We start from the raw sequence: 25,877 nt of genomic DNA, 5'->3' as shown, positions 1-25,877 counted from the left end.
AAATCGCATTGTCAATGTCACACTGTTAAAAAAAATAAGACTTTGACATTAGTACCTAAATATATGTACGGCTCGTAGATCAAAAGAAAGGCTAGAAAAAGGGCTGGCTACGCAAGCTTGGCTTGTTTTTATTTATTTTATTAATAATAAGAGTAATAACCCTATGACACCAAATTATATTTTATTTATTTAATTTATATATATTATATGAAAGTCTTATAAGTGTGGCAATGGCGAGCAGTATGTCCCAGCCCTCATCAGAATCAGTTCTCATTGAGATTGAAATTAAACCAGAATCAGACTACATCGCTCAAGAGGCCCCGGTTGAGATTGAAATAAAGCTGGAACCAGTTGATGCTCCGCCGGACTTTGGATTTCCAACGGAGACTGAGTTAGTTTCACATGAGCGGATTTCTTTGTCTGTGATCAAAGTGGAACCTAATTCAGATGATGAAATAAAATATGAGGAATCGTGTGGTAAGTGTTCATTGTCGTTTAGTATAACCAGGGAAAACACAGGGCAGGTACATTTTATCCTAAAATCCATAGAATAGAGCCAGAACTTGACCTGACCTGGTATTGAACCTGGTGCCTCCAGGTCTAGTGGAATGAGGAGTAAATATATACATATATGTATATGATAAAATGAAAATAGTGTTTAATGTTTTTATTTCCAAGTGACAAGTAAGAAAATATAAACATGTTGCTGTGCAGCTTACTGCTTGGAACCCAGTTCAATGCAGTGCAGTCCGGCATGATCATTACACTCTTACGGATTTATAACAGTAAATAAACTGGCCACCAAGATTGTACTAGATACATAATTTAGAAATGACATTACAATTATTTTTGACCATATAGATTGGTCAAATTAACACAAGATGTACTCTAACCAGACAGTCAGCCCTTCTCGGAGCAACATATTTTTAAATGTGCTTAGTACATGTGTACGGTCATCATAACAATACGTTTCGGCCGGCTTTATAGAGTCACAGCCCCGAATGAGGCCATGCAAACATGAGTGATAGACAATAACATTTGTTTATAGGATCTTCGAAGCTGTCAGAAGTTGACCCGTTTAACAATATTGATACGAAATTGGAGACTCGTGAAGGTTCCATATGCCAAGGACTGGATACAGAAACGTATATGAGAATAGGTATGTAATATTTAAGAAACCCATAATATTACAGTACTTCTTTAAAAAGATAAAGCATACCTTTAAGCTAAAATATGTTTTATCTCTTTCTGTCAATGTCAAATGTTGTAAGCAAAAGTACAAAATATACTCTAAGGTATTCTTTAACTTTTGAGTACTAGGATAATTGGTGATGATCTCTAAGAGATCAATCACTGTGTGTAATACTAACCACGGCAAAATCCTGTCTCGTTCATATAAACTTCAGCCTCTACAGGTTTATTGATTGAGTTGATGATCAGGTCCTTAACTAAATCTGGTTATGGTTATGGTCCTACAATGGTTTAAAAAACCTGAGGTCAAACTATAAACATAATTTTTTCAAAATCTATGAGTACCTTGTCACAAGTAGAGCCTAAGTATTTATTTATTGAATAAATCAACAAATTAATAAAGATAATAATCAACAATAATGTTGTTAATTAATTAATCAGTAATTTAATAAAGATAAATATTCACAGGTGCCTCCTCAGGACAATCGAAGGTAGCTGACAAACGAAGACAACCTAAAGTCAGAACATCCGATAGCGAGTCTCAGGAGTCCACCACTCAGACTGCTCGGGGACTGCAGTGTGATGTTTGTCAGCGGCAGTTTAGGAGAACTGGGGACTTGAAAGTACATTCCAGAATCCACATTGGGGAGAAGCCACCGAATTGTGAAGTGTGTCACAAAGAGTTTAGTGATAGGAAACATTTGTTAATACACATGAAAATACATACGAGCGAAAAACGCTTTCAGTGTGAAGTGTGCCAGTACCGGTGTCTTCGTAGGTTCGATATGTTAAGGCATATAAGAACTCACGGTGGAGAGAAACCTTTTAAATGTGAACTATGCCCACTTCAGTCTAATCGCAAATCAGAATTATTAAAACACATGAGAGTTCACACTGGTGAGAAACCATATCAGTGCGAGGTGTGTCAGTACCAGTGCAGAAGGAAATTTGATTTAACACGACATAAAAAAATTCACTCCGACGAGAAACTTTTTGAGTGTGGAGCTTGTGAATACCGGTGTAATATGAAATCCGCTTTATTCAGACACATGAAATTGCACACTGCCGAGAAACCGTTTCAGTGTGAACTGTGTCCGTACCAGACTGATCGTAAATTGGATTTATTACAACACATAAAAATTCACACTGGTGAGAAACCTTTTGAATGTGAAGTGTGCCAGTACCGGTGTAGTCGTAGATTCGATTTATTGCGACATAAAAAAACTCACACTGATGAGAAACCTTTTAAATGTGATGTATGTCAATATCGGAGTAATAATAAATCCTCTTTAACAAGACACATGAAATTACACACTGGCGAGAAACCATTCCAGTGTGAACTGTGTCAATGGTCATTTAGAATAAGAAGTCAATTAGTACATCACATAAAAATTCACAATGGTGAGAAACATTTGCAGTGTGAAATGTGTGAATACCGGGCTTATCTGAAACACGATTTAATAAAACACACGAGAACTCACACTGGCGAGAAACCATATCAATGTGAAATTTGTCAGAAGGCATTTAGAGAAAAGGGTACTTTAACAAAACACATAAAAACTCACACGGGTGAGAAACCATTTCAATGTGAACTGTGTCAGTACCGGTGTATTCAGAAATACGAATTATTGAGACACATAAGAACTCACACGGGTGAGAAACCATATCATTGTGATGTGTGCCAAAAAGCATATAGTAAAAGAAAAAATTTAAAACGTCATGTGAGAACTCACCTCGATGAGAAACCTATTTAATGTGAAGAGTGTCAATGCAGATGGAATCTACATTGTGATCAGTGCACGTATTTAACCATGTCATTGTGATATGTGTTCAGAAACTTAATTGTAGTTGTTGTCACTTTCCCGGTGTGTGTAGCAAAATATTGGGATGTAGTAAAAAGTGTATAGAACAATAGCAGTTGATAATTTTGTAAGTTTAAGAACACTTCATTTGCGACGCACCCCTTTGGCCGCGGCCCGATAGACCAGTGGTGTTGCTGCTTCGTTCAAATAGGTTTTGACGTGGACGAGTGCCGCCGACCACATAATTTCTGCAACGCAACAGAGGACGACGGAGCAATGAAGCCGGGCTCGAGCTAGCAACAGAGCAAGCGTATTAGCCTTTTACATCGAGATATTAGGTACTTTACGACAAACCAAAGTGCAAATAAGCAAGATAAAATTATGGTTATAAACATAGTTGTAATTTCTATACAAGTTCTTCACAGACTTTCGCACCTTGCCCTGTTATTCATATAAATGTATCATACTGTGCTAAAGTATGTTTCGTCTCTTTCTGTCAATAAAATATTGTAATGTCCGATAGTGACAATATATATTGTAGCTGTGCGTGAGTTTTACTTTTTACGACTTTCATTCGAAATGGCGCACACAATGCTGTCCTTATTTGTAAATAACGTAATAATATTGGTTTTAGTTGATGTTTTGTCTCACCGATGATAAGTCTCAAATAATATAGGTAATTTTTTTAAAGCGGCATACTTAGATTAATTTTATGTTTACAATTCGGAGTTGCGGTGATTGGTGACTGACGAAACGGATCCGCGAACAACTGAGGTCAGAGTTGTTGTTCACAGATCCGCTTCTATAGAAAATGTATTTCGGGCAATTACGTGTTTATTTTTAAAATAAATATGTACTTTTACAGAGACTTTAAATTCATTGGCATCCTTTTAAATTAAATATATTATACCAGCTGCTGCCCGCGGCTCCGTTCGCGTAGCCTATGTTAGAGCCAGGTTCATAAACTAGTAGGTATTACTCCTGCTAATTCCTTTTAACTTTTTTATGAATAACAGGGACAGAGACCACGCGATCGTAGTTGCGGTCATCGGTTAGTTAGAAATATACTAGAAGAAACGAGATAGAGCGGTAATGTATTCTGACAGACGAATTGCAATAAATCACAGACTATATAAGAACATCATGTTCTTATCTTACCTTGCAGTCGCCATAGTGCAAGCCAGATTTGAGTTTTATTTTTGCTCGTCATCTAGGTATATGGTTTTCTTGATCTATAAAATCGTTTACACTGATTCGTGCTGGACAATCAATGGATAATTGTGATTTGTCGGCCAAAATGTTTCTTGGGAGAATTAATCTAACAAGTACAATCCGAACATGAAAATAGACTGTCATTGTCATCTGTCAATCGATTATGTGCTTGAGACAAACCCAACAAATGGATGATAGATACTAGTAAGGTAAGGTATAGTACCCTACCTAAAAACAACAATCAAAATAATTTTCTTGTATTGTACCTACATAAAAATTGTGTTATAAAAATCATTTAAAATACAAAGTTTCGACAGCTTGTTTTTGCGAATAACAAAAGTTTTTAGAGTCCAATCTGTAAAGAAAGCAAGAGAAACTTTATTTTTTACATCTAACTTTTATCAAAAGTTAGAAGTAAAAACTGCCAGTGGCGAGCGATATGTCTCAAACTTCGTCAGCTTTCATTGAGGTCAAAATTGAGCCAATTGAGATCGAAATAGAGCTGGAGCCAGTTGAGGCTCCGGCCCCCAGCGGTGGCGCGCCTCGTGAGCGGGTGGACGTCAAACCTGAACCAGTAGACACTGCTCTAATTGTGATCAAAGTAGAACCACAGTCAGAGGATGAAATAAAAAGTGAGGAATCATGTGGTAAGCGTGCAATGTAGTTTTTTAATGGTTTTCACGAGCGAAGCCGACATGGGCCTCTAGTCTATTATTAAGCATTGAGCGAGAAGTTGCATGGAATGGGAAAGAGTGGAAAATTCTAGTATTGGAGGTCACAATACTCTATGGGCGCAGTGGCCCTGGCTCTGTAGCCAGCAAAGAAAGTATACATGAGTACCCATTATTTACATACATAGTAGTTGTAGATTTGCCATTGACATGCAAAGAAGTGTTCATAGTCATTTCCATTTTATAATTTATAGTTTTTCTTATATGATCATAAGCATCAAGAGCAAATATTAATGTACTTAGGAAATATTGAGCATATAAAGATTCTTGAGTGTTGTACTGATCATTTTTCATCATTGTGTGTTCCCTGTTTCATTTGTGGCCATGATGTCGTAAATCCGGGATCGGTTTAAAATAAACCTTGTTGTATACTTATCACAATGGATCATTGCATATATTACCTCTTCAGTACTCACTTTAGATACTAACGTTGCTGGCTCAGTGACTCACGGAGGAATGTGATCTCAGATACTAGGATTCTCCACTTTCTTCCATTCCATGCAACTTCTTGCCTATTGCCCACCAGACCCGCCTTGGCCTAACCACCCACCAGGCCCATCTTGGTTTCACTGGTGTAAAATCTTTCATCTTGCACATTTTGTCTATCTCTGTGCCAAATTTCATCTAAATCGGTCCAATAGTTTTTGAGTTTATTCATTACAAACAAAAATAGAAACCCTTTATAACATTAGTATACGGCAGGCTGATATTATAATAGATAAGTAAGTGCTAAATATTATTTGCTGTAAATAAATAACTTGAAATCTTAATATCTTCTAAAGATTGTGTAAAGCTTTGTGATCTTGTAAATTGCATATAAATAATGAGAGGATCAATGTCTCAAAATATTAGCAAAATACACAATAGATACTTTTGACATTATATTTTTCTCAATTCTCAGCTGACGTGGGATTATATGTAATCAGCATATGTAATCGGATTTTTATACTATGTGTTTGAATAAAAACATGTAGTTTCGGTGTGACACATAAAAAATAACATTGTTTCAATAAAGAACACCATTTGCAGATGCTTCCTCAGTCCAAATGTTGATATCTGACAAACGAAAACTAGCTGCAGCCAGATCAACCAACAGGAAACAGAGCAAGTCCCAACCAGAGTCAACCACTCTCACTACTCCAGGTCTCCAGTGTGATGTTTGTCAGCAACGGTTTGAGCATAGTAATGACACGATGAAGCATTATAGAACTCACACTGGCAAGAAGTCTTTTCCATGTGAAGTGTGTCAAAAGGCATTTAGTAAAATACAAAATTTGATAAGACACATGAGAACTCACACTGGTGAGAAACTTTTTCAATGTGAAGTGTGCCAAAAGGCGTTTAGTGAAAGAGGTACTTTAACAAAACACATGAGAACACACACTGGTGAGAAACCATTCAAGTGTGAACTGTGTCAACACCAGTTTAAACATAAATTTGCCTTATCAAGACACATACGAACTCACACTGGTGAGAAACCTTTTCAATGTGAGTTGTGTCAAAATACATTTAGTGAAAGAGGTAATTTAATAAAACATATACATAGAATTCACACAGGAGAGAAATCTTTTCAGTGTGAACTGTGTCAAAAGGAATTTAGTGAAAAAGGTGCTTTAACAAAACATAAAAGAACTCACACCGACGAGAAACCTTTTAATTGTGAACTGTGTCAGAAGAAATTTCGTGAAAAAGGTGCTTTAACAAACCATAAGAGGACTCATACCGGAGAGAGACCCTTTCAATGTGCAGTGTGCCAAAAGGAGTTTCGTGAAAAAGGTGCTCTAAAGAAACATTTAAGGACTCATGCTGACGAGAAGCCTGCTTGATGTGAAATTGTCAAAAAGCATTTAAAACAAGACTAGATTGTGTGGTTATTAAACTTTATTTAAAAGGCATATGACACAATTTTTCTTTACTAAAAGCTGACCACCTGAGCCACTCAACTTTTAGTAAAGAAAAATTGTGTCATACACTCTTAAGTGAATCTCCACATAAGGCAGACCAAACCACAACCTAAAAAAGACACAGTGTGATGTTTACTGATGATGGTTTAAGTATGCTTCGCTTATGAACAGGCTCTATAGCACAGCACTCACAATGGTGAGAAGCCTTTTTAATAAAACTTTCACATAAAAGTAACTTATCAGATTACATGAGAACTCACACTGGCGAGAACTCATTTCAATGTGAAGTGAGTCTAAAGGAATTTATAAGTTATTTTACAATACAGATAATCTCATAATATTGTGAGTGGATCAGTGTTGTGTCAAAAAGAGTTAAAGGCATGTTAGACAAGACACGCTTAGCATACATTATTTTTATTGCACATTGGTGAGAAACCTTTCAGATCTGAAATGTGACAGAGTAACATTTTGGTTACCCGATTACAAATATTTGGAACTTTTATCAAGATAGCTCTCAGACAGGCAGATGAGGGCAAAGCCTCTCTCGAATTTCATATCCAGAAATTCCTATGGTAGTGATAGTGCCTGGGTGTGAGCTATCTTTTGATAGATATGAATTATAATTCTCCAGGATAACAGTGATTCTAGGTATAGATATGTAAGAATGCATTTACCTATGTTTTACAATAAAAATATTTTTTTTTACATGTTAAAACATTTATTGATAAACAACAGTTTAGATTTGATTAATTGGCAACATGGAAATATCGGCAACATTAGTTCCGCTAGGAGTCAGCGTGAGCCGCGTGAGGCGCGTCGTCGAGCTTGGGCTTCCGCTTCCGGCTGCGCGGCGGCCAGGGCTGGCGCAGGTGCGCGGTCCGGATGTGAGTCTTGACGCAGGTCGACGTCTGGAACGACTTGTTGCACATCGCGCACAGGTGCTTGCGCTCGCCCGAGTGCACCTACACACATACATTCTCTCTCACGTCACTTGTTGCATTGTTGTCTTGTTATATTATTGGTTTGGTGTTGAACAAGTACACACAACTTCACTGATGTTCTATTTTGGCATAATGTTGTTATCGCAACAGCTGGCAACTAATCGCCTGTATTCTTTAGTTCATAAAAACTACTTTTAAAGGTGATATTATTTTTGACTGCAAAATGTTGTCACTGACAATATTCATTATTATTTAGACGGCAATATTAGATGTAATCAATGTAATAATATTATTGAATGTCCAGTTGTTAGAATAAGTAGTACTCGTATTGTAAGAACTGGGGGTCCTACCACGAAACATATAAACACGTAGCACGTTACTAACGTCTACGTGTAACGACGCGCTACGTATTTTACGTCCCGTGGTAGCCCCCGGCATGAGAACAACGCACCACGCCTGGAAGTCGGCGGTGAGAGTGTTCGTTATGTAGTGATAGTGATATAGTGTCGGAACAAAAGCAGAAGGTTACCAGGAAGTGGCGGTAGAGCCCCGCGTACGAGCGGAAGGTCTTCCCGCAGACTGAGCACGGGAAGGGCCGCGCGCCCGAGTGTGTGTTCGCGTGCATCTGTGGCGAGTGAACATGTGAGTGACGGCGGGCCTTATGTTACAGAAACATGTAGTCTAACTGCCAGTAAGGCTTGCAATGTTAAAATTTAAAAGCGTCTAATACGAATAATTATTATTAGACGCTTAAAAAATAACATGCATTAAATATATAATTGTTAATTAAATTATATTAATAAACACGTCATTCACCAAGACTTTTTGTAACAATGTAAAATTTGATGAGAAATTCTCTTGAAAAAATGTAAGGGAATTCTCAAGGGAGAAAATATTCTAAAAGAGAGAACTTCTCAGCGGCACTATATAATTTTCTTGTCTTAATCTCGACCACAGGAGGGTAAACATTTTTAGCGCACATCACATACTCTGTTTTATAACAATTTTTACAAGGACTAGAAGGAAACTCGATATTGGTAATCATTACATTTCTGCAGAAAGTAGACCTTCACAGACACGTTGTATTTTAATGTACGTTTGTATACGATGAGTCATTATCACACATTCGAAGTTACAAGTAAGAAATTTGATTAATATTCTTGAAAATTAGCGATTATATATAAATCGAAACTGACCTGCAAGTTGAACTTGGTGGTGAAGAGCCGGCCGCACTCCGCGCACGCGAACTTATCGCGGGCAGAGTGCGTGCGCTGGTGCAGCCGGAGCCGCAGCGGCGACTGCGCATGCGCACACAAAGTCTTACTATAGAACGTAACTCAAGAACGCGCAGAGATATAAACATACTTCTGCCACAGGAGTATGGAGTCGAACAGAGGCTAAGCAACATACGTTTTCGTGTACACTTACAAGAGTGTGCGCGTGTCCACTGACGCGTTGCCAGTGGACAACAATGTCCACTGGCCGCGTTGCCAGTGGACAACAAGTAAATGGTTAGCTTCGGAGGAGTAAGCCTAATAAATGTGTTGTTCATTTAATTAAAATCTCCTTCCCGATCCTATTAAAATAGGTAACAATTTTAGAAAGTATACTTTTTTTATGAATAAGCAGAATAATAAGAGGGAAAGATGCTTTCCTGATTAGCAAACTGCAATCAATAGTGATCGGATGAAGGAAGGGGAGGCATTTATCTAACAGTGGACCTCTGTGGCTAGAGAAGAGTGTAAACCATGTGTACTGACCGGGTACCCCTTCCCGCAGACCTCGCAGATGCAGAGCATCTTCCTGTGGTCGCGGTCGGCGGCGCGGTCGCTGCGGTCGGACGACACGCGGTCGTCGACCGCACGCCACGACCGCACGCCAGACGCCGCCGACTTGAACTCTCGCTACACGACGACCATTTTATAAATATAAATAAATATACGTGTATTGTTAATGAAAATACGGATCACTCACGGTCACGTGTAATCATTGTAAATGCAAATAATATAATTTTATAACCAGAAAAAAAAATCTTAGATGGTATGAGACTGCGACTATGATTGACTAGTTTCAGTTTTACTAGCTTTAGCTCGCGGCTTCGCCAGCTTTCATTTTCCGGGAGGAAAGGTCGACCCTATGTCCTTCTCTATAGCGTATTACAATGGCGACAAACAGCCAGACAGACAGAAAATATCCGGCTCGAAGGACCATAAATGTAGCGATAATTCTATGGCTACATTTAATGTCTTGTCGGGATGATGATAAAGGGCGGTGGTTAAATGTCAAACGACCGGCCAAGTTGACTGCCTTTATCGCAAATGATTTTATGATACAATGTTATGAATAAGGTAAATGTCGTCACGCAAATAGTAAAAAATTCTGAAGTTCTAAAAATGCTAAAATATTATTGATATTTCATATATCAATAATATTTTATTATTATTATTAAAATAATGATTACGTGCGGAAATATTCCGTCCACTGACCGTGGTGTGGGGGTGCGCGGGGTGCGCGCGACGGGAGCCCCGCGTGTGCACGAGCGTGTGGTGGCGCTTGAAGTAGGCAGAGTTCGTGAACTGCTTTCCGCACTGCGGGCAGATACGTGCGGGGTTACCAGGGACAACAATACAGGCCAAGTTTCAATTAACTAACAGTCGCTTAGGAATACAACGTCGCACGTGTGTAAACTGTAATGACATGTAAAATTGGAAATAAAATCATTTCCATTTTAATATATCTAATAAACGTGAAAATCCGTCGGTCCGTCCATCAGCTTTCACGGCTACACCGCTGGGTTGAGTTTTGATAAAATTTGGAATAGAACTGTTAATAAGTCGATGTCTAACATCAAGCGACAGCAAGGAATTAATGAGAACTGTAAAATGTCATGAACATAACATACATGTACGTTAATGCTGCACTGACCTGCGCGCACCGGAAGATGTCGTGAGTGTCGCGCACGTGTGTCGCGAGTGTCGCGGCGTCGCGCGCGCTGTCGCCGCACGCGGCGCACGACACTCCGCACGAGTGTCGCGCGAGGGCACTCTCGTTGTGAAACCTTGCGAGTGTCACAACCGTTTAGGTCAAATTCAAACTTCTTTAGTAAGTTTCCTTGACTTACATTGAAGTAAACTTTTAACACAAAGTTTAATCAAAACTAAGTCTGCTGCCGACTTCCAAAGCGCAGGTGAGGAAGCAGCGCAACAAACCTCACCGCAGCCTTTTCTTCAAAGATGTAAATTAACATTATGTGGCCTTATTCCCGTCATTTATTGTCAGACATGGTGTATTGGCAAGAGGAACCAGTGCTAGTGTACTGTTTCCTCTTGTCAAATTCCGTGCAGCCACTAGAGACTGCACTGCAATTTGGCAAATTTGGCGTAAATATTTAAAAGTAACCCTTTTATTTTTAAAAATATAAAAGCATATTTTAAGTTAAAGTCAGTTGTATATTGTCACGATCGCATTTCAAAATGTTAATTTTATATTGACAGAACGAGAGACGACGAGAGTGAACGCACGCACAGTGTTAGCGCCAGTGAGCTGTCGCCAGTAGTCTCATTTCACACTTTTTAAAATTCAATTAAAAAGTTCAGTTAAAAACAAAAATATCTACCTGACGTGACAGCTGTCGCAGTCGAAGTGTTCGGGGTCTCCGTGCGGGAAGTGTCTCTGCACGAGATGGTGCTGCAGCAGAGTCTCCGCCGGGAACCAGTCGCCGCATTGTGCGCAGCTGCTGTGGGCGCACCCTGGCGACCGCTTTGTACATGACTGACCATTGTCTACTAAACGCACCCTGGGCTCCGACGCCCTGTGGCTGAGGAAGGAGCTCAGAGAAAGCTCCTTGAAAAGGAATTTGTGGAACAAGCTTTCATTTAGCGTTTAGTCACTCTGTCGAGAACAGTACTGGCTCTAGTATAGATCCTCGGGGAACTCCAATTTGGGAAACTTCTAATGAATAAATTAAAAGCTCGAAAATAATATTAAAATGTGGATTGTAAATCATTTATCAAATATGGAATAGTATAAAAATATGATACATTCTGCAATCCAATAAAGTCGTGATTGTACATACAAAAATTATAAACTTCAAAGTTACTATGTTTGTCCTTCTTTCACGTCAAAACAAAGCATTAGATTCAGATAATTTGTGGTGTGGATATAGTTGGGGAGCTGATCAGAGACATAGGCTACTTTTTACATAAATAAATACCAAAACAGGAGTACTGTTACGATCTAAAAGCTTCTCACCCTGAACAGCCGCGTGTCTCTGCAACGCGACGTCACTCTTGAACCTCTTGTCGCAGTGACGACAGACCTCCGGGAACTCCTCCTCGAGGGCGCCGTGGGTCACATTCATGTGGATGTCGACGCCCTTCTGGCTCGTGGAGAACTCCCCGCACAGTCGACACCACGGCAGCTCCATCGAATGCTTCAACTTCACGTGAGACAGAAACGTCGACCTCTTCTGGTACTCTTTGTTGCAAAACTGACAGACAAATTTCTTGCCCGCGTGGAAGCTCCAGTGCGGCATCATGTTACCCTGCTGGTTGGTCCTGAAGCCGCACTCCCGGCACGTGAACACCCAGCTGTGGTTGTCGAGGTGCGTTTTCAGTAACGTTCGTCTGTTGAAAACGCATTCGCAAATGTCGCACACGAGGTTGCCAGGTCTGGACACGTGGTACACCTTCGTGTGCCGCTCTAGAGTGTTAGTGTCTCGGAAACGCTTCCCGCATTTGCCACACTTTTTTCCTAATGTCACTACTTCGTTTAACTTATCTTCAATTTCTTTCTTTTGTTCGGCTATAGTCAGAAATCTCACGTCGAAGTTGGCTTTCCTCGCGTACTCTGTTATTGATTTCTTTGACATCGCATTTGAGCGATTAACTATTTGTCGTTTCATTACAACTTTCTTGGCTTTATTCTTGTTCTTGCAATTTATTATTTCGCTTATTTTTTTGAAACTTACATTTAATGGTTTCACTTCCAAATATAGTTTCGGCTTGTCGTTTTCATTGCTCGCCCTCTCCGCGCGGTCCTCGGGCGCGTCGTCCGCTTCATAATGTACGTCTAAAGGTTTCACTTCTAAATATAGTTTTTTATGGCTAATTTCATTTCCATGTTGCGGAGTAACGTTTGCACTCTCAATTGTATCGCCACAAGCTTCACCCTCCATGTCCTCCTCATCGTGTACTTCGTCCGCTTTCTCCTCTTTAACGTCGTCCAAGTAGGAGGCCTCGCAGTAGTCCTCGGGCCCGCGCCGCCCCCCCCACTCCCCGCTGGAGATGTCCAAGACGAAGATCTGGGACCGGACGCATCGCGGCTTCAGCTCCGCACACTTCGCGCTCAAACTTTTGGACATTTGTTTCGTTATCTGGCCAAGTATGTAGTTATTATTTAGTTATCAAATGAAATTAATTTAAATGCATTTTTAAAATGGGCAATACTTAAAAGCTGCGCTCTGCTTGACTTGTGGCGGACCCATAAAAATAGACATAAAAACAAAAATGGTCATTACACATTCAGAAATGCAGACGAATACATGTGTGTGAATACTTCAAAAACAACTGAAACCAATTTTGATGCCCCACAAACTTAAAAATATTGACAGATTCTATATACCTTTTAAATTTCATCAAAATCAGACCGGCGGTTCGAAAGTTATCGCGTTACAAACTTAGGTACATACATATCAAAAATTTACTACTTAAATTTTAAACTTCCAAAGTGCAGTTGAATAAAAAGCGGAACAGCTAGTGTTTCACTCACGGCGGTCCCGCGCGGCACGTGGCGCCGCAGCAGCTCCAGCGCGACGCGGGCCCGCATGCGGCCGTCCGCCGCCCGCCGCAGCCAGCGCATGCACCACCCGCACACGTGCTGCGGCAACCCATCGTGCACCACCTGACAATATACAACAGACATGATTGTCATACAAACTTTCATCCCATTGTAGTCTGTGTGAGCAGGACAGACAAATAGCCTTCACATCTATACATTACTACACTACACTCACATATCACGAAATCTCGAAAACTACTGAGCCCATGAAGATGAAATTTGGCAGGAAGGTAGATTGGGATTAGGAGACGTCTGCTAAGAAAGGATATTCCGAAATTCCAACTTTATGGGGGTGAAATAGGGGTAGGAAGTTTGTACGAAATATCGTACATATAATTTTTGAAATGAGACACATGAAATTTTTTATTTAAATTCATTTTTGATATAAAATAATAATGCATTACTTCTATACTTTACTTTGATTCCTATTTTAAGAACTGAAATTCATGCGTGCGAAGCGCGGGCATAAGCTAGTTAATAATATTAGTATGGAAGTATGGATGGATTTTCATGTCAATAAGTGATGTTAAATTGTTGAAAAAAGAAAAAGAGATCTACATGAAAGTGAGACACACACCCGTATTCCTCATGGTTTATGTATAATGAAAGACAACAACTTTCTTGGCACTATTGAGTGGTTTTAGTTAATAATCAACCAGTGTGCAGGTTTCCTCAATGTTTTCCTTCACCAGAAGCAAGTGGTGGTTGATAAAAAGTACTATACTTGTCTACATGAGTCAGATTGGTATACAAACTTGTGGCACGAGTAGGATTCGAACCTTTAATTTTCCTCGAAAACTTGAATCTTTAGTACTCATTACCCTTTTGATGGTTGAGATTTAATAAAACTGTTATGTTAGAAAAGCCGGGTCATCTGGCAATGCTGGTCGAGTCAGGGACCCACACATTCCTCTCAATATAAGTCGTTTTGTAAGTCTTTATGTTGAATTACGTTATTGTTTGTATGTCAGTACAGTTGACTTATTAAGAATGATTGTCGCTCTGTACATACCGGGTAACCCGTGAATTGTTCGTACATCTGGGCCGTGTCGGAGTCGCGCAGCGAGTAGAACTTGCCCTCCACGGCGAGGCAGGCTCGACACACCTCATTCTCTTGCATTTTTTCAAGATTCGTTATGAATATCAATATCTAATATTATTATCATCAACACTGACATCAAACAGTTAACAGGTACATAGTGCTATATTATTAATAAATCAACTAAAACAACAACATAACTAAGTTTTGATACGATAAATCAAAGGAAAACGCCAAGACGAACGGCTCACTATGTACATATGAAGCGCAACCAATATTTATCCACTGACACTGACAGCTGTCATACAATTGACATTGATTGTTGTTGTAAGGCTACGCTCGCAAGATACTACACGGTCAATTTATTCATTACTAGATGTCGCCCGAGGATTTTGAGATATATATCTCAAAACTCCTCTCAAAATTCCCACTGGAGGGAGGGTAATATATATATAGCCTATAGCAATCTTGGATAATGTGTTTCTAATAGTGAATGAATTTTTGAAATCAGTTTGGTAGTGTCGGAGATTACCCGCCTCAAACATACAAACTCACAAACGCTTACCTGCAACAGTAATTCACGCTACTAAGATAGCGGCACAGATATAAGAACGTTACCTAGTCACCTCGGAGTACCTTCTAATTCCATGGTCACCTCATCTTGAATGACCATAATGGATGATATTATGGGGTCTATCTATAGCTTTCTCAGTCTATGTTTGCATTACTATGAAACTTTCTATGCGAGAATCCAGAAACAGTATACGCGCCTAAACGCGAAGCGGTGCAAATTACACCTACGAAGTCATATTACACCTCGCAGCAACTAGTCTGTTCCGCTTGCGCGCATAGTTCACACGTCGTTTAAATATTGTCAATATTATTGCGTGTGTCCCCGGCCTATCTGAGCGTGTATGGTTTCATTCCCGGTTGTGACGTGCCGAAGCTCAGGGTCACTTAAAAATATAACCTTTTATGTCGGCTGCACACACTCGCCGAGACAGCCCGGTTAGGTATTTTAGGCTTTAAGCAAAAATCAACTTTGCTGTAATTAGGATTAATTTTTGAATGTTGTTTTTGCGATTATTAAAATCCGTAAGCACACTAGAATAGTGTTTTATGTAGTGTTTTTAATTAAAAATGTGTTTTAATCTAACTACATACCATCTAATGTTACTTACATAAAAATCGGTAAATTTAGTTTTCCAGCTGACGTTGAAAGGAATGCACTTTGGACTTTTAGTTTTGGAAACCGTCAAAAAGGAGCTTAGTATGTTCGAAACATTTTGAAGAAAAATATTTTTATACAACCAAAGGTGGTATTTTCCTATTACTCCGGTATTGACACACTTTACACTGAAAAGGTTTCTCGCTGTGTGAATTATTTTGTCTTAATAAATCAGATTTTCAATTAGACTGGTACTTACACACTTTACATTGAAAAGGTTTCTCTCCAGTGTGAGTTCCTGTGTGATTTAATAAATCACCTTTCTGGCTACACCGGTACAGACACACTTCACACTGGAATGGTTTCTCGCACATGTGAGTTCTTATTTGTGTTATCAAAACACCTCTTTCACTAAATGCCTTTTGACACATGTCACATACAAAAGGTTTCTCGCCGGTGTGAGTTTTCATGTTTTGTTAAATCAGATTTCTGCTTACACTGGTACTGACAGATATCACATTTGCATCCCTCATGCCCCATGTGGATTCTACGATGAACCGTCAAGTCCAAAGAACATTTCAAGCACACAAGTAGTCTCAGGTTTAGATTCTTGTCTACTGTGATGCACTATACTATTCTGTGCTTGCTTGCACATGTCTCAGCTTGCTTGTAATCAGCTCTCGACATTTGAGCAGAATCCACATCTGCAAATTTAATAAAATAATAGTAAAGTACAACACTGTGGTAACCAGAGTTGGCGACGGAAAGTCAGAACATAGGTAGGTCTGACAAAACGGAGGGAAACCATGTTCAATCAAGAATTGTGGAAGCAGAACGCAGAGGAATTTTCATAATAGTGAGACACAAGGTAGCCTATTTAAAAAAGAAAAGTATATTCCATGATTTGAGAGAGGTACATAGTTGCTATTCACCTCTCTTTATTTGTGTCACTTTGGGGCTGGTCCCACCTGGTCCCACTTAGACATGATCCAAAGATTGTAATGTCAGTTACTCAGTAGTCAGGTATCCACTTGTTGCACAGTAGGTGATAATTTATGTTTTAAATATTACAGTGCTGAAGTGAAAAGGCAAGAACAGCCTTTTTGCTTCTGCACTGTATTATTTAAAACATAAATTATCACCTACTTATTTTACAAGGTAAACTATGAAATTATTTTTTGGCAATCTCCTTTTTTATCTAAATATATCAACATATATTTAATTAAAAGCTGTGGTGATCCATGATCGGTGAATATTCATTTTAATACTATCTTATATGAGATTTATTTACACAGATAGTAATCGTATAAATAATATGCTCAAATACAAACAGTAAACACATACCATACGATTCAAAACATTTTATTTCAACATTATCACCACTGGCCTGTGGTTCCACTTTGATCGCAGTTGGAGCGTCTACTGGTCCTAGTTCAGGTTTGACGTCCACCCGCTCACGAGGCGCGCCACCGCTGGGGTCCGGCGGAGTATCAACTGGCTCCAGCTCTATTTCGACATCAACTGGTTCTATTTTAACCTCAATGAGCGCTGATGAACGTTGGGATTGCACGCCATTGCCAATATTATAAACTTTTTATTTACCTATTAATACGAATAAAAAGTGGGTCTTGGTAATATTTTATAAAGTTTTTTCAATTCAATAACCCTCTGTCCGTTTCTTTCACAAAAAACAACAACAACATATCAAAACAACAATACCAATACTTGCAGAGATGTCAAATTGATAAGACATTGACATTAACATAATGTGACATTGACGGTGAGTAACTTTTTTACTAGTGCGTGTAAAGGAAACTAAACACAGTCTAGCGTTACTAACCCAGAATCGGTTTTCGTATCTCTCATCTACAGCGAAATCGAACAATCTGTTCGTCGTCATACCACACCCATGGTAATACCTACTAATTCCATGACCACACCACAAACATAGGTACTCTACTCTTCCATTTGATAAGCTAGCTATAGATGTCTAGAGATTCGTATTTGTGTTAGGGTAAGTACATTAGATACCTACATTCATCTTATAAAAATACAATACAATAATACTTTATTGCACTAATTAATAACATGTATAAAAGTACAAAATATAAAAACATTATCTCTGCATCACCTGACTAGGTTGACCACTTTGATGTTTCAAATACATTTTCCATTGAAAGTTCCTTTAATGACATGAATTTAAAGTATATAAATAATATCTCATGCATTAAGATATGAAAAAATATCAATAAAAAATCCTATTTTGTTGACCAATGATTGTTCAAAACGTTTTGTTTAGAACAATGCAACCGCCGCCAGTATGAGTTTTAAAGTGACTTATCAAATGTGTTCTCTCTCTAAACGCCCTCCGACACACATCGCATTGAAAAGGTTTCTCACCCGTGTGAGTTCTCATGTGACTTATCAAATGTGCCCTTTCCCTAAACGCCTTTTCACATACTTTACATTGAAAGGGTTTCTCGCCAGTGTGAGTTCTCATGTGATTTAGTAAAGCTGCTTTCTGGTTACACCGGTATTGACAAATTTGACATTGAAATGGCTTTTCACCAGTGTGAGTTCTTTTGTGAGTTGATAAATTGTCTTTTCGACTAAATGTCTTTTGACACAAGTGACATTGAAAAGGTTTTTCCCCGGTGTGTGTTCTCATGTGGATAGCCAGATGGCTTCTGACTCTAAATGCCAGGTGACACTGCTCACACTGAAAAGGTTTCTCGGCGGAGTGGCTTCTCATGTGCATAGATAAATCACTTTTTATTCTAAAGGCTTTTTGACATACTTTGCACTGATGAGGTTTTTCCTCTGTATGAGTTCTATAATGAACATTGAAGTGTCCAATTTGCTTAAACCGTCGCTGACACACGTCGCACTGGTGGAGGCCCTGCGCAGTCCGAGTGGGCTCGGGCCGCTTGCTGCTGGTCGTCACGGCAGCTTGTGTGACTATGGCAGCTTCCGACGGTTGGGCTGAGGCATCTTCTGCAAATATTCAATATTCAATACTTTGAGAGAAGTAAAGAAAAAAATGTTTGTACCCCAACTAATAACATACACATACGAAAGTAAGGTTGTTAACGTCTTTGTTTATTTTCGTCTTGAAAAGATGAGGTTGTTTTTAGTTTTTATTTTTTTCTACTCAATTCAAGAATTTATGAAAAATGTAATTAACTAAAAATTTGTTGAATTGCATCTAAACAATACTTGGCTCTGAAGCTGCACTGTCTGACAATCTTTTGATGTATGTACTTTATGATATGGTATCCATTTGACTGATTCTCCAACAGAGATAAAACTTGTAATTGTTTAGTATAGTAGTAGCTACAAGTGAAGTGAAGGAAGTGAATGGCAAATGAAATATTATAGATACTACAGTAAATTAAAAGTCAAAATATTTTTTTAAAAAAGCTAATGTCTTCAACTTATCATTATATACTTTACAATTGATTCCTCCTATTTACTATCTTCGCTTAAACTGAATACATCTTACTCGCAATCGTAGCGAGGTTTTCGTATTGGCCACCTACACACATAATACCTCTTTCTATAATCCAATTGTCCGTCAAATTCAAATCATATATATATATATATATATCCCAAATGTATTGACCCATTTCAATACTACACGTATTATCATGACTTTATATTGTACTAACATTTTATAAATGTAATAATGATTTTGTAAAATATCTAACCAATTCGACATTGTGTTGTATACGCTAGTCACAATGCCTAGTTTGTAATGTAGTGTTGACTAGCATGCAGGTGTTTTGGATAACAGACGTAACGTCTGTTAATCTGTATGTGTCTATATATAAATAAAAATAAAAAACAAAAAATAACTATTCCGCCATATTGGATTTAGAATGACGTCACATTATTTTCCGAGTTACTCTCAACAAGGCCTTTCATTTGATACCCATATTGTAGAAATATTAAAATTTAGAATGACGTCACACAGCTTATCGTGTATTGTCATCCAAACTAAACGTGTATACAAAATTTCAACTTAATCAGTTAATGATATCTGCTTCAAAATTGAGTAGCAAGATTCCACCCGAACAAACATACATACATTGCAAGTTTAATAAAAGCTTTTATAGAAAGGAGTTTATACAAGAGATTGATACCTAGTTTTGCTAAGCCATATTTAGCTAACTACTTAATTTAAAGATTCGTCAAATCCGTTTAGATTGAAATGTTACATACCGTTTCTAACGCCGTCCCACTGTGTCACGGCCGTCTCTGTACCGAGTCCCTGGCGTTTAGAACCGTCTTCTCCAATCTCAAATTTCACATTAAAGTTGTTAAATGGTGCAACTTCTGGCAGCGGTGATGGCACTACAAGCAATTGTTATTTTATTGAAATAAGTAAACACAACAAATTGCAGAAAAATATTTGAACTTTATAAATGCGGCTGGTTCATGTAGACAATGAGTAAGTTGTTTTAGTACTTCTTAGTTCATATTTAAAATGTAATTGAAAGTATAAAAAGAAGTAACAATCTGTCCGTGCGTCACGCTCAGGGCCACTAGTAAACACTGAGCACACATTTATTGTACTTATACATCAGAAGAACAAAACATACTAATTGCTCCCCAGTGCTGGGAGTTATTCCTGGTTATATTTTCACACAAGAATTAAACAAACCACTGTATATAGCCTTTGTGGACTACTCAAAGGCTTTTGACAATATATTACATTCACCAATAATACACGCTTCGGCCAACAGCAACACAAACAACACATAAACTATACTTTTATATATTTTTATATATTATTAGAAAGAAAAAAAAACATTGTAAGAAACAATAATGGTAAGCCGATCTGGCATGATAGGGACCAACACTGTTCAAATGAGTTTCTTTCGGCATTTCTTCTAGCTTTCTTCTAGTTTGTAGCTTGTGAGAAATAACTATAAATATAAAGATTGACGAGAAAAAGTGCCTGTGAAGGTCTAATTTCTGAATAAATGATTTGAATTTGAATTTCATATAAATATTATTAAAAACATTTACTCTAAAAGTACAAGCAAAGTTAAACTGGAAAGACAGGGCGAAGAAATCACTTGGTAGAGGAGTAGGACAAGGGGACCCACTCCAAGACATTTTCAAAATCCTTAATTGGAGATATGGAGGCATATGGATAATGAACAAAAAATTAATATCCTTCGAAACTGATATCCTTCGAGTCAAAAAGCAATGAAAGAGAAGTAGATAGAGGAATATGTGCAACGTGGAAGAAATTTTAATAATAATAATATTTTCACACAACAATGTTTATTATGATTGATTGATCTCTATCCTAATCATATGATTACGATTGGTTAGTGAAACTATGCTTGGTCAGTAACAAGTACTCTCTCTGACACAGTCCGGTTCAGAAGTTTCAAATTGTGTCGCAAAGTGTACGAGATGCACGACAAACACTGGCATCGTGAACAACTATGTTCATGACTTTTGTATAATCACAAGTATGGTGTCGTATGGTAAGTATGGCACAAGAAACTTTTTATGCTTGATATTCCCAAGGATGTGGAACAATAGTATCAGCTAATTCGTAAAAATAAATCATGTTCATTTTAAAATGTTTGAAGTAAATTTCAATAAAAACAAAAATGACTTGTAATTTGAAAGAGATAATAAATAGACATATTACCATGTGATATCTCGCGTTTTATTTCAACGTCATCTTCATCTGACTGTGGTTCTACTTTGAACACAGTTAAACCTGTGTCTACTGGTTCTGGTTCAGTTTTTACCTCCACCCGCTCATGATGCACCACAGGCGAGACTCCACCGAGGATCGGCAGAGTATCTACTGGGTCGAATTCTATTTCGATCTCAACTGGTTCAATTTTAACCTCAATGAGCGCTGATGAAGATTGGGACATATTGCGCGCCATTGCCGGTATTTATATTTAAGCTATAATTCAATAAAACCTTTATTGTTCTCTTGTAAAAACAAATTAACTTCAATTTTTAATCAGGCAGGATCAACTACTTTACTTGTATTTTGTATGTTACCGATATGACATTGACATTTGTATAGTAAAAAAAAAAACAAAAAAAAAATTTATAGATAGCTGACAACAGCTGAGAAAGCTTATTTGGCTTTTTATTATTTGGGCTCTTTCTAAGATTTAGAAAGGGCTAATCTACCTTTTTATATGTTTTCTTACGTGGTGGAAAATAGCCAATATTAGAGATTCTAATAAGGAATGTAATATCGAACTGTATTTCGTGTCGCTGTGTCAGTAATGAAGTTATCGGATTAAGTGTTTGATTCGACTTCTGAGGTCATCGTGCTAGCCAAGAAGCATTCGTCACATAGTCCGTTTTGAAGGTCCCTTCCCTATTGCCAACACGAACGCGTTTTTGGAAGGCGCGTCTAATAGGGCATATTATGTTTACATATACCACATACTCTGTGGCGGGACTCCTTGCAAACTTTGTATCCATTAGCATAAACTGCAAGGAGCCCAAACTTAGGCCAAATATAAATGCTACCTATATTTGTTTATACTTTGCCCAATATTTTAAATACTAGCCCTTCAAGAAAAAATAGGGCATATTACTCAAAGCTCAGCGCAGATGGCGCTACTGGTACAACTTGGGTTAACAAACATTGCCAATGAAGGCAAAAAGCGCCAATTTTCAATATTATTGAAGATTACGACTAAAATATCTTCTTCGCAATCGTGGTGCGAGTTTAAAAGAAAAAAAAGGAATAGGCTTCAGAAAGTGTTAAATACAAGACGAATTTGCTAAATGATTCAAGTCCATTGTAAAACACAATACCTTTATTATAAATTATTGAACACTATTGATATCACATTGCACTACTTATTTGTGGGATTGGGATATGTAGGTATATTATTTTCGATCACCACTTCTTCAATATGATCAATTAACCACTTCCATCCAAAAACTATTCAAATCAAAAATATAAACACAAAAAACCGTTTATAGGTTTAACTTCATAATATACGACGACACATATTTGAACATCGAGTCATTTTGTGTGTTTTTTTGTAATCGAACTTGCCGGATACAGACGTCACAAAGGTAATCACGAAGCGTGAACGTATGGACTGAGTCAAGTCTCCCTAGACTTAACTTTGGCACGCGCGCCCCGCCCACTCGTCCACCACCGCAATTATTTCACCGACGCTGGTTGTGGAATGGCAGCCGGTTATGTTCTAACAGAACTATTGCACGACTGTTAACAATACCTAACGGTTTCGTGAGGATTGAAAATAATACAAGTTCATTGTCATTCAAATCAAAGTATTTTTATTTAAATATCGTGATGACCACAAGATCCCAGAGTTAGTATATCTTATCCTAAGTTAGGGTACAACCTGTGCACTTAGTCTAATAATATAATATTGTTTATAATATTTATACTACGGCAGTTTGATAAGATTCCGGCTAGATATTTAATAAGTTTTTCATGTGTTATAACAAGTTCACATGAATTATATACATATATACAGTTACATACATACATTTCATTAGTAATTCTTCTAGCGCCATCTGTTTGCAACATTTTTTGGTGATCACATAATAATTTGTTACGTACATCAGAACAAAATATTGAAGTAAAATTATGTAACTGATTTGAAATACATATTGTACTTTTATTATAATAGTCATAGTAGAAACTATGCAGAGGGGACTTTGCAATTGCAATGTCCCCCCGCCGTCCGAGCTAACAGTCTGCCGTCCGGACGGTTACAGTTGATGTGGAAAAAATCACGACGAATTGAGAGCTTCCCTTCTTTTGTTGAAGGCGATTAAAAGCGCTGTTGAGATCCGAGCGCAATGCGGCTGTGAGCGCGACCGGCGCCGCAGCGCCAGTTGGCGGATCTACCGCGGAGTTTAGCAAACTTTGTGTGTGTGTTGTGCGTCACCGGCAAACCACTTCATGTAGTTTCTCGTCCGTGAGTTTTTTTGTGTCTTATTAATTTACTTCTTGTCTTAAACGCTTTCTCGCACGACTCACATTGAAAGGGCCTCTCGTCAGTGTGAGTCAGCATGTGAGCCTTCAAACTGCTCTTTATACCGAACCCGCGATCACACACGCTGCATTGAAAAGGTTTCTCATCGCTGTGTATGCGCAGGTGCTCTAATAACGTATATTTGTTACTGAAGTGATGCTGACACACCCCACACATGAATGGTTTCTCGCCAGTGTGAGTCCTCATGTGTCGTATCACGTGACCTTTTTCACTAAATGCCCTTTGACACACTTCACATTGGAAAGGTTTCTCACCAGTGTGAGTTCGCATGTGTTTCGTTAAACTACCTTTTTCACTGAACATCTTTTGACACAGTTCACACTGAAAAGGTTTCTCATCCTTGTGAATTATTAAGTGTTTGGATAAAGTGCCTCTTTGACTAAACGATTTTAGACACACTTCACATTGAAAAGGTTTCTCACCAGTGTGTGTTTTTAAATGTTTGGACAAAGTGCCTCGTTCACTAAATGCCTTTTGACACACTCCGCACTCAAAAGGCCTCTCGCCGGTGTGTGTTCTCATGTGTCTTTTCAAATTATCTCTTTCACTAAACGCCCTCAGACACACCTCACACTGATATGGTTTATCAATATTGTGAGTTTTTAAGTGATTTGATAAAGTGGATCTCTGACTGAACGCCTTTTGACATATTTCACACTGGTACGGTCTCTCACCGGTGTGGGTTTTTAAGTGTTTTGTTAAAGTGCATTTAAGACTGAATGCCCTTTGGCAGACTTCGCACTCAAAGGGTCTCTCGCCGGTGTGGGTCCTCATGTGCCTTAACAAATTGTCTCTCACGCTAAATGCCCTTAGACACACTTCACACTGAAATGGTTTATCAATATTGTGAGTCTTTAAATGTTTCAACAAATTGCATTTTTGACTAAACGCCCGTTGACACACTTCACATTCAAAGGGTTTCTCACCCGTATGAATTTTCACATGTTTATATAAGGTGCTTCTTTGACTAAACGTTTTTTGACACATCGTACATTGAAAAGGTTTCTCACCCGTGTGAGTCCTCACATGTTGTAACAAATAAGCCTTCTGATTACTTTGGTATGGACACATCTCGCACTGGTAGAGCCCCTGCGCAGAGCGAGTGGTTCCCTCAGCTTGCTTCCACTTGTCAGTCTGCAGCTTCAGGCCTGACGCAGCATCTGCTAATATTTTTTTGTTTCATTAATCATCATAGTAATTAGTTTAAGACCTTTTGCTAGTCCTTTTTGAATGTATCATTTAATATTTTAAAAAAATGTATAATATTATACATACTCGTATATGCATAAGTTGTTAGACAGGAGTTCCTACTCCATTTTAATTTAGGATATTGAGAGGAAATATAAATTATACTTATAATTGTGTTGTAATATAGTGGTAGTAGGTAGGTGGATTTCTCAAAAACAATAAAATATGGGTATTTTCTTGAAGCCGATATTTTATCGTTTTTGAGAAATCCATCTTGATAAAGGCCATATTTTCTGTTTTTAAAAATATAATTAAGTCATTATATTAAGTATTTTTCTATATCCTTTTTACTATACCGTGTTAATCTCAACCTAGAGTTGGCAAAACCATTGTTTTGGCGAATAATGGAGCCATAACAGAAGAGATATAAAGGATAATTGGCCTCAAGTCTCCCATGATAAAGTTGATCTGAGACTCTCATTGTCGAGTGTTTTCGGTTTCATCTGAGACTGTAACGCCACGAAGCCCAAGGTCAAGGTAAAAAGAAAATTGAAGACCAGACGGTCAGCCAGCCTGACTTAAAGCCATCAATGGAAAAGCTATTGTTGTGTATCAGCTGCCAAGGTTGCCTGAATAAACAGTCACTACAAACTAGTGGGCTGTACAATACAATAATATTATTGTTACCATTCACAGCCTCTGCATCAAGTCCTGTGGGACCATCTTCATCTATATCAAATTTATCTTCGAATATTTCATGTGATGTCCCATATCGGAGTGAGTCCAGTCCTGGCAGGTGCGATGATCCTGCAAATGTAATTTTTGTT

At 38.2% G+C, this 25,877-nt stretch overlaps 4 protein-coding genes across 9 annotated transcripts in view; 1 reads left to right on the top strand and 3 right to left on the bottom strand.

Annotated features, from left to right (window-relative positions):
• Positions 1-26: 26 nt before the first annotated feature.
• Positions 27-7,545, top strand: LOC128681913 (zinc finger protein 271-like). Its single transcript, XM_053766242.2, has 5 exons — positions 27-477; positions 1,049-1,159; positions 1,660-2,942; positions 4,624-4,852; positions 5,966-7,545. Exons 1-5 carry the CDS (start codon positions 231-233, stop codon positions 6,760-6,762), a joined length of 2,667 nt encoding a protein of 888 aa, XP_053622217.1. The 5' UTR covers positions 27-230; the 3' UTR covers positions 6,763-7,545.
• LOC128682210 (oocyte zinc finger protein XlCOF6-like) lies at positions 7,536-17,550 on the bottom strand. 5 transcript variants are annotated; one of them, XM_053766801.2, is made up of 11 exons: positions 17,171-17,550; positions 16,086-16,530; positions 13,551-13,682; positions 12,033-13,155; positions 11,398-11,624; positions 10,707-10,839; positions 10,243-10,369; positions 9,542-9,685; positions 8,978-9,079; positions 8,311-8,406; positions 7,536-7,802 (listed from the first exon to the last, which is right to left on the bottom strand). In XM_053766801.2, exons 3-11 carry the CDS (start codon positions 13,638-13,640, stop codon positions 7,577-7,579), a joined length of 2,268 nt encoding a protein of 755 aa, XP_053622776.1. In that variant the 5' UTR covers positions 13,641-13,682; positions 16,086-16,530; positions 17,171-17,550; the 3' UTR covers positions 7,536-7,576. The 5 variants fall into 5 exon arrangements, 3 of the variants coding, with proteins under 3 accessions (XP_053622776.1, XP_053622775.1, XP_053622777.1); XM_053766800.2 differs by lacking the exons at positions 16,086-16,530; positions 17,171-17,550 and adding an exon at positions 14,632-15,063; XM_053766802.2 differs by lacking the exons at positions 16,086-16,530; positions 17,171-17,550 and adding an exon at positions 14,632-15,056 and having other exon boundaries at positions 10,268-10,369; positions 11,398-11,530.
• Positions 17,551-17,877: 327 nt separating this feature from the next.
• On the bottom strand, positions 17,878-21,877 carry LOC128682228 (zinc finger protein GLI4-like). Its single transcript, XM_053766842.2, has 3 exons — positions 21,498-21,877; positions 20,048-20,179; positions 17,878-18,820 (listed from the first exon to the last, which is right to left on the bottom strand). Exons 1-3 carry the CDS (start codon positions 21,742-21,744, stop codon positions 18,108-18,110), a joined length of 1,092 nt encoding a protein of 363 aa, XP_053622817.1. The 5' UTR covers positions 21,745-21,877; the 3' UTR covers positions 17,878-18,107.
• Positions 21,878-23,111: 1,234 nt separating this feature from the next.
• LOC128682224 (zinc finger protein OZF-like) overlaps positions 23,112-25,877 on the bottom strand; it is a 4,209-nt gene continuing 1,443 nt past the window's right edge. The window contains exons 2-3 of one of the 2 annotated variants that reach the window (XM_053766833.2): positions 25,738-25,857; positions 23,112-25,022 (exon numbers count right to left, since the gene is read on the bottom strand). In XM_053766833.2, coding sequence (XP_053622808.1) covers positions 23,767-25,022; positions 25,738-25,857 — 1,376 coding nt within the window. In that variant the 3' untranslated portion in view covers positions 23,112-23,766. Of the gene's footprint in view, positions 25,026-25,737; positions 25,858-25,877 lie in introns of both variants that reach the window. The other variant, XM_053766832.1, reaches the window with a different exon arrangement.

Source organism: Plodia interpunctella, chromosome 29 (genome assembly GCF_027563975.2).
Source record: "Plodia interpunctella isolate USDA-ARS_2022_Savannah chromosome 29, ilPloInte3.2, whole genome shotgun sequence".
Lineage (NCBI taxonomy): Eukaryota > Metazoa > Arthropoda > Insecta > Lepidoptera > Pyralidae > Plodia > Plodia interpunctella.
Note: the sequence above shows the minus strand (reverse complement) of the source record. Positions and strands in the feature narration are given on the sequence as shown.